The sequence below is a fragment of the Mytilus californianus genome, unplaced genomic scaffold (assembly GCF_021869535.1).
Source record: "Mytilus californianus isolate M0D057914Y unplaced genomic scaffold, xbMytCali1.0.p SCAF_5, whole genome shotgun sequence".
Taxonomy (NCBI): Eukaryota; Metazoa; Mollusca; class Bivalvia; order Mytilida; family Mytilidae; genus Mytilus; species Mytilus californianus.
In genome coordinates this window covers 47402332-47415964 of record NW_026262701.1, presented here as the reverse complement: position 1 = coordinate 47415964, position 13633 = coordinate 47402332, and the positions used below count along the sequence as shown (strand labels likewise).

At 32.6% G+C, this 13633-nt stretch overlaps 1 protein-coding gene across 1 annotated transcript; it reads left to right on the top strand.

Moving 5' to 3' along the window:
- Positions 1-1192: 1192 nt before the first annotated feature.
- LOC127702363 (uncharacterized) lies at positions 1193-12660 on the top strand. The gene is made up of 2 exons (XM_052206519.1): positions 1193-1246; positions 10582-12660. Exon 2 carries the CDS (start codon positions 10605-10607, stop codon positions 12282-12284), a length of 1680 nt encoding a protein of 559 aa, XP_052062479.1. The 5' UTR covers positions 1193-1246; positions 10582-10604; the 3' UTR covers positions 12285-12660.
- Positions 12661-13633: the final 973 nt, after the last annotated feature.

Below are 13633 nucleotides of genomic sequence, written 5' to 3'. Positions count from 1 at the left end.
GTGGTAAAAAGAAGACACATTAACAATGCAATACATATATTTGTGTGTGTGTTTGTCGCATCATGATATAACCAATATTCCAGGAACTTTTATAATATAACCAATATTCCAGGAACTTTTATAACTTTTATGACTAAAGTGCAAGTAATGGACGACCATAACAAAAGTTCCGATTCGAAGTTTCATACGGGTGGAAAATGTCAAAACATTGTCTGCAATATTTTATTCCAAAGAAATTTTAGCATATAACAAAAGTTCCATTGGGAACTTTCATTATGTAATATTTTATCCTTTGTGAAGGAAATGTTTTTATAGCTTTGGATAAAATATTACATAATGAAAGTTCCCAATGGAACTTTTGTTATATGATAAAAGTTCTCAAGTTGGAACAAATATTATGGGGGAACTTATATTCTGTCACAGGGTTTGGGGTGGGGTAAGGGGGGGGGGGGGGGCTTCAATTTTGTATTCTTTACATTTTTAGGACATATTTCTCTTTTCTTTATATTGTTTGCCCATTATTCTCTATTCTTTATATTTAAGCATCCTATTATTTTCTATTCTTTATATTTTATTACTCAAATATTCTCTATTCTCTTTTTGTGTGTGTTTATTTATCTTTATTCCTCCCTTTTTCCCCTTTTTCTGTAGTATCGGCCTATTTATCTCTTTTCTGTAAACCTCATACAGACCCTGTTTCATGCAGAGACCACAAACGCTTTACGGTAAATCGTAGTTTTATATATAAGTTCTTTACAAATAAATAGGACTATTTATCCAATAAAAACAAGTAATGACCAAGTCCGTCGCTTTCAAACACATACATGTAATAAAAAATGTAATATATGAAATAGTTACTTATTAGGATATTCTTTATACAAAATACAGTTATTCGTTTGTCTTTGAGTTTTAGAAAGTGTTTTTAGACAGGATAACCAAAGTACCCCCACCTAGTTTCACATTTTAAATTCATACTGAGAAAAATTACAATCGTTTAGACTGACGCAGATTCTCTAGGATTATTCTTCAACATGTCAAAAAAGCGAGAAAAAAAACGTGAAGCATTAGTGAAACAACAAATATTGATATAATGGGTTACGGTTTCAGCATTATGACGTAGATAAACACTGAAAGGTTCGAATGAGATCTTTCCAGCATATTATCTTTGTTTTCTTTCCCTTTACATACATTACCCTCCTGTAATCAAATGACAGAAGAGAATTATGTTAAAAATTATGCTTTGAATGTAAGAAACTAAATAATGATTACTGAAATCACACTTTTTTTTATTTTTTTATTACACATTAAGGCCCATTTGTAACACAGATACGATCCAGAACTTCGAAGAAAAGGGGCGTTGGCTATCTGGTACATGTACAAATGATGTACCTAGCGGTAGGTGTGGGCCTGTATCTGAATCTGTATATATACTTTGAAGATACCAATTCTGGCTTTTATCCAACGGGAGAGAGAGACACCTATTGACGGTGTTGGAGAGCTGCCTTGAAGCTCTCAACTGTATTTGTGCATATAATACTGTCTTCCAGTGGATTCCAATGTATAAATACACCTTATATAATATGGCTTCCTAGTGTGTTTATCCTGTGTCCTTGAGTCGCCCAAGGAACGAAGATATAATTTGTCATCAACTACTAACTGTCTTATTAAACATGTTATGAATGTGTATGAGAGTCACCATCCTTCTCTTCACTGATTATATTTTTGTGACACTTAGACTCTGTCAAAATGTTTAAACATAGCTTAGTCGTGATTTGCTCAACATTTTTTATTTTTCTGAGCACAGTCAATGAGTTTAATATACAAAATAATATACTAGAATCCAACAAATATGAGGGTATCACTATCAGCCTTCAATGTGACACAACAATTGAGGTATCTACCCAGATTTATTATTGGCACTTGCATGTGTCCAATTTTAAAAATAGATGTGTTTTTGGCAAATCAGATCGCCACATTCATCTTTTGATTAGAATTCTTTTAAGCAACCAGGTTGAAACCAACCCTGGCCCATCAAACTTGAATGACTCCAGTTATCCATGCTCTATTTGCTCGCATGAGTGTACCTGGGACAGTGATGCTATTGTTTGTGATAACTGCGATAAATGGTGTCATATTGGATGTGTAAATATAAGTCCATCTATGTATGAAAAGTTTGGAAATTCATCAGCACTTTGGATATGCCCGATATGTGATACTCCTAATCACTCTAGAACCATTTTTCAATCATACCTCTCATCAGGTAATTCTATTTTGAACCCTAACTCATATTCAGTACTTTCTGATAGTTCAGCTTTTTCCTTAAGCTTCAATATAAATGATAATCATGAAAATTTTGGAGACCCAGTTGCTACATCATCACCAAAACCACCAGTAACGAAGCAATTAAAAAATAAGAATATTAATAGACAAAACTCATTAAGAGTTCTTCAGATCAATTTTAGAAGTTGTAAAAATAAAGTTCCTCAAATTGAAAATTTATTAACGTCATCTAAACCAGATATTATTATTGGTAATGAAACTTGGCTAAACAAAGATGTATTATCTTCTGAAATTTTTCCAAACACACTATTTGAAGATGTATTCCGAAACGACCGGGTCGGAAAAGAAGGTGGAGGTGTATTAATCGCCATTAAAAAAGGTATTATTTGCCAAGAAGTATATAAAAGCAAAAATGTAGAACTTATTGCTGCCCAAATTAATATAACTGATACTAAATCCTTAGTTATTATTTCTGCATATAGACCACCAAATAAAAATGATATAGACTATCTCAAACAAATGATCATTGAAATTAATGAACTTAAATTAAAATTTAAAAATTCCACCTTCTGGCTTGGTGGTGACTTTAACCTTCCAGACATAAAATGGCCGGAGCAAAATATATCTGGCTCATTGTATACTAAGGAGCTGAATGAAGCATTTATAGATATGCTGAACAACTCAGGCATTGAACAAATGGTTGATTTTCCAACTAGGAAAGATAATATCCTTGACCTTTTCTGCACAAACCAACCTGCATTGATAACAAAAATAAAATCCATACCAGGTATATCTGACCATGATATTGTATTAGTGGATGCAATCTGCAAGCCCCAAAGATCTAAACAATCACAACACAAAATTTATTTATGGAAAAAGGTTGATATTAAAAAGATAAAAGACATAACATCTCATTTTATATCTGAACTTATATCTCAGGCTAATGAAAATTTAAATATTGACCAATTATGGAATAAATTCAAAGAAGGTAGTAATAAAATAATAGATGATAATGTACCAAGCAAAATAACTAAATCTAAGTACACCAACCCTTGGGCAAATAGGGATAAAGACCATTTATGTAAAAAACAACGTAAAGCTTACAACAAAGCTAAAAAACTGGTAAACAAGAACATAAAGATAAATATAAAAAGTTAAAAGCTACTGCTCAAAGAGAAATAAGAAGAGCCCAGAGCACGTACATGCAAGAAATAATTAGCCCCCAGTTAGAAGTAAAACCTAAATCTTTCTGGCAATTTATAAAAAGTAAAAAAACAGAAACATCTGGTGTTTCACCATTAAGAGGAAAGGATGGCTTATTATATAGTGAGCCGAATACACAAGCTAACATCCTAAATGAACAATTTAAAAAGGCTTTTACTACCGAAGATACATCCTCTATGCCAAATAAAGGTACAAGTCCCCATCCCACTATGCCAGACATATTTATTAGTAATAATGGCTTATTAAAGTTACTTAAAAACTTAAATCCACACAAAGCCACTGGCCCTGATAATCTGCCAGCATATTTTTTACATAACTTTGCAGAAGAATTGTCTCCATTTTTGACATTCTTTTTCCAAAAATCTATTGATACTGGTAAAATCCCAACTGATTGGAAGCAGGCTAATGTTGTACCAATATTTAAAAAAGGTGACAAGCATAACGCTATTAATTATAGACCAGTTTCACTAACTGCAATATGTTGCAAAATTCTAGAACACATTATAACAAGCAACATAAGGAAACATCTTACAATTAATAACATATTGAATGATAGTCAACATGGGTTTAGAAGTAAAAGGTCTTGTGAGACCCAACTTATCATCAGTTTACAAGATCTTGCAAAATCATTGGGATATGGTAACCAAATAGATGTTATACTTTTAGATTTTTCCAAAGCTTTCGATAAAGTCCCCCATCAAAGATTAGCCCAGAAATTAAACTTTTATGGTATTAGGAATCAAAATTTAAATTGGATAAATGACTTTTTAGCTGACAGGCAACAGCAGGTACTATTAAATGGTGTTAAATCTTCAAAATTAGCTGTTGATTCTGGTGTCCCTCAGGGAACAGTTTTAGGCCCAACATTATTTTTACTCTTTATTAATGACCTACCCGAAACATGTAACTTGCAATGCAAGACTTTTTGCAGATGACTGTTTATTGTATAGAAATGTTAATAATAGTTCTGATGCCAAATTACTTCAAAAAGATTTATCTAGTTTAGTACAATGGGAAGAGGACTGGCAAATGAATTTTAATCCTGAGAAGTGTTATGTTATTCATATTTCTAAAAAAAGTAAACCTTCCACTTTTGATTATATATTGCACAATCATGTTTTAGAAGCAGTAAAAGATAGTAAATATTTAGGCGTAACTATAAGCCATGATCTTGATTGGGGAACACATATAAACAATATTACCTGTAAGGCAAAAAAAAACCTTAGGTTTTCTTCGTAGGAACTTAAAAAACTGCACACGTAAGGTTAAAAACCTTACGTACACATCACTTGTCCGTCCAGTCGTCGAATACTCTTCCCCTGTATGGGATCCGTACAAAAAGCAACACATCACTCAGGTTGAGCAGGTACAGCGTAAGGCAGCCAGGTTTGTCTTCAATGATTATAAAGACAGATCACCTGGAGCAGTTTCAAATTTAATTAAATCATTGGAATGGGAAAATTTAGAAATAAGAAGGAAAAAAGCTAGATTAACTATGCTATATAAAATAAATTGGGGGTTAGTGGAAGTTCCTAAGGACAATTTAACAATATCTGATAGACGTACTAGGGGGAAACATAAATTTAGGCAAATATCAACAAATAAAGATTTCTATAAATTTTCTTTTTATCCTCGCACTATTTCGGACTGGAACTCACTACCTGAAGCAATAGGTATGTCTGACACCCTGGAATCCTTCAAAAGTGGCATATCCACTCTAACATTTGAAGGGGCCACAACAACTTATTAAACTACAAAGCCACTGTACATAGTGTATATATGTTATTGTTAATGATTTTTCTTTGTCATATTATTTTTAAATTAAGTCCATATGTACATAGCACACAAGTTCCGGGAAGTTTTACACTCCTACCTAGGAGTCTACTCCCGTATTCGGAAGAAGAAGATAAATTAACTATTATATGCTCTTGACAAAGAAAGAGTTCTTATATGGATCCCTATGAATTTGAATAGTATCTAGTGCCTTCATATTGTTCTTCATGTAAAAAGTCTATGTATTAACCATATATCTAGCTCCATAAAGACAAATGAAAGAGGAGATGGCGGTTCCCCCCTGTGCCCTTCTACATGTCCCATACCTGTCAACCTATGACAATGAAAATGCTGGTGATGACCTGCATAGAAGAATGAAATCTCAGGTCATAACGCATACAAACTTTTTCGATCTGAATTTCAGTATTTAGGGGACATTTTTCTTATAATTTACATCAAAGTTTCCAAAACATGTCCACATGGTTAAGTAATTTAAAATTGTACATATTATTATTTCATTGCACCTGGAGGCCATTGATAGATTTGTGTTACATTGCCTTAATTCCTGTTCATATTCATTCCATGACATACAATGTGCCAATTTGTGTTTTCTTTACATACATTTGTGCAGCTTTTAAACAGTAGAACATTTCATTATGTTGATATTAGAGTATAATAAAATAAATTTAAACAGTTAAAGGAGGTATAGATGAAAAAGGTAATTTTCAAAATTTTTTTTTTTGTCGAGCCTACGACTTTTGTCGCAAAAGCAAGACATACCGGTAGCGATCCTACATTCCGTCAACGTTGTGGCGGCGGCGGCGTCCACAAATATTCACTCTGTGGTTTAAGTTTTTGAAATTTTAATAACTTTCTTAAACTATCCTGCATTTCAACCAAACGTGGACAGAAGCTTGTTTATGATCATAAGATAGTATCCAGAAGTAAATTTTGTAAAAAAAAATCCTGTTTATCCGAATTTTACTCATATATTGACTTAGTTTTTCTGCCAGTTAACATAAAATTCACTCTGTGGTTAAAGTTTTTCAAATTTTTAATAACTTTCTTAATTATATAAACTATCCTGGATTTGTACCACACTTACACAGAAGCTTGTTTATGATCAAAAGCTAGTATCTAAAAGAAAATTTTGTAAAAAAAAATCCTGTTTATCCGTATTTTACTCATATATGGACTTAGTTTTTCTGCCAGTTAACATAACATTCACTCTGTGGTTAAAAGTTTTTCAAATTTTTAATAACTTTCTTAAACTATCCTGGATTTGTACCACACTTGGACAGAAGCTTGTTTAGGATCAAAAGCTAGTATTTAGAAGGAAATTTTGTAAAAATTTATTTCCTGTTTTTCCGTATATTACTTATAAATGGACTTATGTGCCTTAGTTTTATTCCAGTTGACATTACGTACAGTCTGCAGTTGAAGTTTTTAAAACATTTATTAGATTCATAAACCTTCTTGGATTTTTACCAAACTTGAACAGAACTTCTTACAATCAAAAGATAGTATTTAGAGGAAAATTTTTAATAATTTTTTACCCATTTTTGTTGAGCCTGCGACTAACAGCAAAAGTAGGCGAGACACTGGGTTCCGCGGAACCCTTACAAATTTTTTAATTGTTCTAATGTAGAACAATAAGTAAAAGTATTATTCTGATATGTTTGTGCATTCAATTCATTTTAGATTTAATCTTTTTACAAAAAAAAACTTAAGTTTAAGGAGTATATTGTGAATTGACAAAAAAGGGGAAGTAACTCAATTTTTTTTTAAAACAACTTTGAAATACACAAATTATTTACGACCTAAAGCTAAGGTAATTGGTGTTAATTAACAGTGTGTTTGACACCAAAGCTGTCAAATGAAGCCATGCACTGAAATGGGTCAATTGAGCTGAGTTTACGCAGCTAGTTGAACTTCTTGTCCAGGAAGAATTACGAATTTGCTGGTATTTCATTGAAATCACTTTATATCTAATCAGTCTGAAGGCTAAGGAATCCGGGTGAAAACGGGTTATTTTCCGAATTCCCAGGTTTTTTGGTCACCCGGCGGGTGTTCCGGGTGACCCCTCAGAATTGTGAAAATCTCGGGTCACACCTGCAGGATCCTGTGCAGTAGAAAAAGTTTTAAGGCTTAGTTTCTAGTGCTTCTAGCATGACTAGATATACAACAGTTAAATGCATATTTTGATTCAGGAAGATAAAATCTGATTTAGATTTTGAAGGGCCTTTTTAGCTCACCGGGGCCCAAAGGGCCCTATGTGAGCTTATGCCATCACTTGGCGTCTGTCGTCGTCTGTTGTCGTAAACTATTTAAAAAATCTTCTCCTCTGAAACTACTGGGCCAAATACCTTCAAACTTTAACTAAATGTTCCTTAGGGTATCTTGTTTATAAATTGTATCCGAAGTTTTGATCCAGCGACAAACATGGCCGCCATGGCTAAAAATAGAACATAGGGGTCAAATGCAGTTTTTGGCTTTTATCTCAAAAACTAAAGCTTTTAGAGCAAATCTGACATGGTGTAAAATTGTTCAATTGGTCAAGATCTATCAGCTCTGAAATTTTCAGACGAATCGAACAACCCATTGTTGGGTTGCTGCCACCGAATTGGTAGTTTTAACAAAATTTGGCAGTTTTTTGTTATTATTTTGAATATTATGATAGATATATATAAACTGTAAACAGCAATAATGTTCAGCAAAGTAAGATCTACAAAAATGTTAATATGACCATAATTGCCAATTGACCCCTTAAGGAGTTATTGCCCTTTAAAGACAATTTTACACAATTTGTTCATCAAGTTTGCTAACATTTAAAAATCTTCTCCTCTGAAATACAGGTGAGCGATTCAGGCTCATGAGAGCCTCTTGTTTTTCTTTCGTCCCATTCAAGTTCCTGAACATGCTGAAGAAGACGTAAAAATAAACAAGGTACAACAAATATAACAATCATTGATTGTATTGTTATGTATTGGACAATAGAAGGACAGTAGATATATATCTTCACAACAATACATGTAGGTGATATAAAGGGTTTAAAAGAGAGACGAAAGACACATGAAAGATACCAAAGGGATTTTCAAAGTCGCAAGTTGAAAATAAACTGACAAAAAATGACAATAAGGCACCAGTACACAAAACACAACACAGAAAACTTAAGACTGAACAACACAAACTGAACGGACAGTATCAAATGTAATTCAGGTGTTTGTTTATTTTACCATCATCTGTAGTGATGAAAAAAATGCACATAATATTCCCCAGAAGATTTTGTCTTTCTGAATCACAAAGTACATGTAAGGGTCTGGATGGGGTTTACAGAATAGAGAGAAAAAAAAATAAAGAAAAGATAATAACAAGGTGCTGAAATATAGAGAAAATAAAATAAAAATAATAAAGAATACAGAAAAATGGTAAAAAAGTTGAAGAATAAAGAAATGAAGGACCCCCCCCATCCAGACCTCCCAGAATGCATTTAAGTTAAATATAAGCATTGTGTATCTAGTGGATACTAACTGCACATATTTGTCTGTACTTGGAATACCTTTTGAGGTGTTTACACCACAATTTTTGTCCATTTGTTATGATGAACCTTGATGCACGTCATGAAAATAATTTATCTGAAAACTGTTGTACAATGATGCACTTGCAGTCTAGTACATCACATATGTTGCATTCATTTGGTAGGCAGCAATTACCTTTCAAATTACATCTCTTTTTATTTTTTTACAACTAAACTGTTGTACGAAAATGCCAAATATTTTAACAGTAGGCATATATATACATACCAGTCAATTAATTCTGCCTCAGACAACTATTTTGTTTTCAACTGTGTCTTTTAAGGAATGTTCGCTCCTCTGTTTAAAAAAAAACTAGCTTTTTAAAAGACTGTTATGATTTGAAAGTATATGAATTAAGGAACTAAAAATAAAGAAAAAAATGAAGGGTCAGTGTCTGTTTATAAGCCATTGAAAATTTGGCGGGAAGTGATTCTCTCTAGATTTTTCATACATTTAACATTGGCACCTTTTTCTTTCAAAAACTATGAAAAAATAACAAGGATTTTATAAGATTTTCAAATATGGCATTTTAAACTATATGTTATAAAAATGTAAAAAGAAAAGTAGGGGTTTGCGGGCAACACATTGTTTTAATGGCATCACATGGATAAAACCAGAGGATTCCGAATATCTGGCAAAAATTCAAAAACAAGATGAGGGAATATCCTTAACATGTACATTTTATTGTTTGAATACATCAACGACTAAAGACAAAACAGCAGATTTATACAAATGATTACTAGTGTAATTTGCATCCTTTTTCGAAAAGTTGAAACCCCTTTGTACATGTTGTACATGTTGTATTGATATTGATCTATGATTAGGGATCTACCATTTGATTTTTATGGGGGGGGCTAGGATGAAAAATTTTGTCCTGCCTTTTTATTTTTCCCTCTATTCGGTCCTGCCTTTTTATTTTTCATACTATTCGGTCCTGCCTTTTTTTTTAGTTTATCCTGACTTTTTTTTTTACATAAATTGTCATCCTGCCTTTTTTTTTGCAAATAATCTCATCCTGCCTTTTTTTTTTACTCAAAACTCCTGTCCTGCCTATTTTTTTCAAATTTCATCCTAGCCCCCCCATAAAAATTAAATGGTAGCTCCCTTAGATTTTTCTTCAAAAAAAAAAAATGTCCATATTTACCATGTTTACTGTATAAAATTATTGGAAGATTAATTTTATTTTGAAGGTTAACCTATATATTGTGTCAATATATCAAGTATTGTAACGGTAAAGATCATACAACTGTGTATGCACAAGTGAAGCTATTCCTTAATTAATGGACAGTTCGGCATTCAGTTTGAAACAGGGTACTTTGCCATTATTTTATAGGACTTAAACATGTTAAATGAAATATGTCTTTATGATCAGGGGAAAACATCCATGAGATAGCCATCTAATAATAAAATAGAACAAAGAAGACATTTTAAATCACCATACTGCCATCATGGACAAGTAGCTGTGCCGTAATTTTGTCAAGCTCTAAATTAGTGATAGACTTGGTTTGTTGACTTTGGTTTAAGATTGTTTGTTTGTTCTTGTGTTGTTTAGTTTAAGATGACAGTAAATTTTATATATTCATGATATTTGTACTATTAGATGAAGCGCTAGCCAAAATATGGACCAATAATTTAACTACACTACAATCATTTCAATTATTCTGTAAAAAAATAGGATTTTATGTTTGTGCATTCTGTATGAAATACTAGTAGTGATTATATTTTTCAGGAAAAAAACATACAATATAAATCATGGCGGAACATGCAATGCCAGCTATATGTGGTCCTTGCTTAGAAGGAGGTAATAAAAATCAATCTGTGAAATGGTGTACTATTTGTGAGGAACAGCTATGTTCAGGGTGTGTTCAACATCATCAAACTTTAAAACTAACAAGGAATCATTATTTAACAGAAAGAAGAATTGATGGGGATACTACACATGCTACAGAAAACAAGGAAACAGTCTTTAACACACCTGAAACATGCGTATATCACCCATCAGTTGAAATACAGTTTTATTGCAAGAAACATGATATTATGTTATGTGATGCTTGTCTTGGTTCACACCATTCATGTTATAGTGATGTAGTTCCTATTGACCTTGCTTCCAATGGAACAAAAAATTCACAAAATTTTCACAGTCTGCAAACAGAAATTACAAATATCTTACAAAGTTTCAGTACTATTCTTGTAAATAAGCAGACAGTTGAAAAAATGTTTTCAAACGAGGTTTCTTCAGCAAAAAAGAAAATTGTTGAAATAAGACTAGAATTAGTTAGATACCTTGAGGAAATAATTGATAGAACATTATTGATGGATGTTGAAAGTCAAGAAAAAGAAGTTCTCAATCAATTGATGAAAGACAAAACAGTTGCAGAAGATGGACGAAAAGAGGCTGCTTGGTTCTTAGAAGAAATGTCTTCCATATTGAATACAGGATCAGACAAACAAGCATTTATGTTACTGCAAAGATTGAAAGCTTTCAAGAATGTAAGGGACCAACAACTGAAAGAAATGTTTTACAACATGCATGCATATTCGTTGAAAATGGAACTAACTGATCCTGTTGAATTGCGTTCTAAAATGGAATTACTATTTGGAAAAGTTAACATGGAGTCAACACCATACAATGTAAACATGATGCAAGGGATGAAAATATCAGCTATTTGTGCAACACCTTGCGAGCCAGTGAAGACTGAAAAATATGTATACAGTGTATCGATAATGGACACTGGTCAGCTTCTTGTTGTCGAGTTTAACCTTATATCATCCTCTAAAGTATTTTTATTTACTGATACTGGAAGTCGTATTAGTGAGATTAAAATTCCTGGCACACCAACAGATAGCACTGAAATTCCTGGTGGAAATAAAGCTGTTGTATTAGTTGACAATAAGAAACTTATATTTCTAGAAAAGGAAGATACACTTCGTTGCAAAAATATCATGAAGATGGCAAAAGGTTGTAATCTTATAACCGCCTCTTTGAGTAAATTATATATCGCTTATAAAAGTGAAATTATTGTAATGGATATCAATGGTCATGATGTTCAGTATTTGAAGACCCTTCAAATGTCAGGCGGTGTGATTCAAGCTTTTTGTGTAGGTAGGAATGACGATGTGTATTATGCAATTGCAGATCGTTTATATTGTATGAAGGATTATGGTGAGGAGGTTTGTCTGTACCAGACAAAAGATTTGATAGATGTCTCTGGAATTGCTCTTGACGCAGAAGGAAATGTTTACATTTGTGGTAAGACATCAAACAACATTCATGTCTTGAAACAAAAGGATAGCTCTGCGCAGGTTTTGTTGAGGGAAGGAAATGGTCTACAGAAACCCAGCGGTATATGCTTTGACAAATTCAGAAACAAGTTATTTGTTTATTACGAATCTAGCTATGATCCTATTCAAGTTTACAATGTTACAATGTAGATGATCCATCATGCAAACATAACATGCATGAAAACCATTACTGTTGTATGTGTGCCCTAGAACTTTTACAAACTTCAAACATTTGTACGTTCAAGACCATGTATGTAGATTAGGGAGCTACCATTTGATTTTTATGGGGGGCTAGATTGAAATTTGAAAAAAAAAGGCAGGACAGGAGTTTTGAGTAAAAACGAAAGGCAGGATGAGCAACTTGGCCAAAAAAAAAGGCAGGATGACAATTTATGTAAAAAAAGTCAGGGTAAACTAATAAAAGGCAGGACCTAATAAAGTAAAAAATAAAAAGGCAGGACAGAGATTACAACAAATTTTTTCATCCTAGCCACCCCATAAAAATCAAATGGTAGCTCCCTTAGTACTGTAAATTCAGAAATTATTGCGATGTTTTTATTATTGCGAAAAATGCTCCCTTAGTAAATAAAAGGTCCTAAGATATATCTTATGATAATCATAAGATATATTAAACTTCTATTTAAATGCATCCTTTCTTTATGGCAAAACATAGAAAGACAAAATCGATTTTGTTTATTATGCATTAACAGACAACATGGACAAGTTGGTGATGAACACCACTATATTTTTTAATGCAACCCTTTAGCTGAAAAATGTAATTATTGTATTCGTACGTAGTTCAACCACAGACATAATGCAATAAAATTTAAAGAGCTAATGTCCAGAAAACACTAGAAATTTTAAAGAAATTCTCAGGCAGGTATATTAAATACGTAAATACTTATATTTGCCCATCTGGCTTGCATTTGTAATTCTTATAAATCATGTAAATATACTTTATGTATAATGTATGTTTTCTATTAACCATTGTTAGTTTTATAGATATAAGATGATGTGGTTTGAGTGCCAATGAGACAACTCTCCATCCAAGTCACAATTTATAAAAGTTAACCATTAAAGGTCAAAGTACGGTCTTCAACACGGAGCCTTGGCTCACACCGAACAGCAAGCTATAAAGGGCCCCAAAAATTACTAGTGTAAAATCATTGAAACGTGAAAACCAACAGTCTAATCTATATAAAAAACAAGAAACGAGAAACACTTATGAATCACATCAACAAACTACAACTACTGCCAGTGGCGGATCTAGAGGGGGGCGTAGTGGGCGTACTGCTTGCATTTTTTTTTTTTTTTTTTTTTGTAAAATGATTTATCAGACTAGACTTAGTGAACTTTGCCATTTTCCATTTATTTTTTATGCGACAATTCTTTACTTATAAAGATATGTTTCGCTCGTATTTACTGTAATATATTATTGATTATGTCAAAATCATGTGATTCGCTACGTGGAGTTGACCAGTGCGTCGAAAAAACGTCAC

What these genes read in the sequence shown, in the direction of transcription:
- LOC127702363 (XM_052206519.1), top strand. Translation starts at nt 10,605, where the DNA reads ATGGCGGAACATGCAATGCCAGCTATATGTGGTCCTTGCTTAGAAGGA.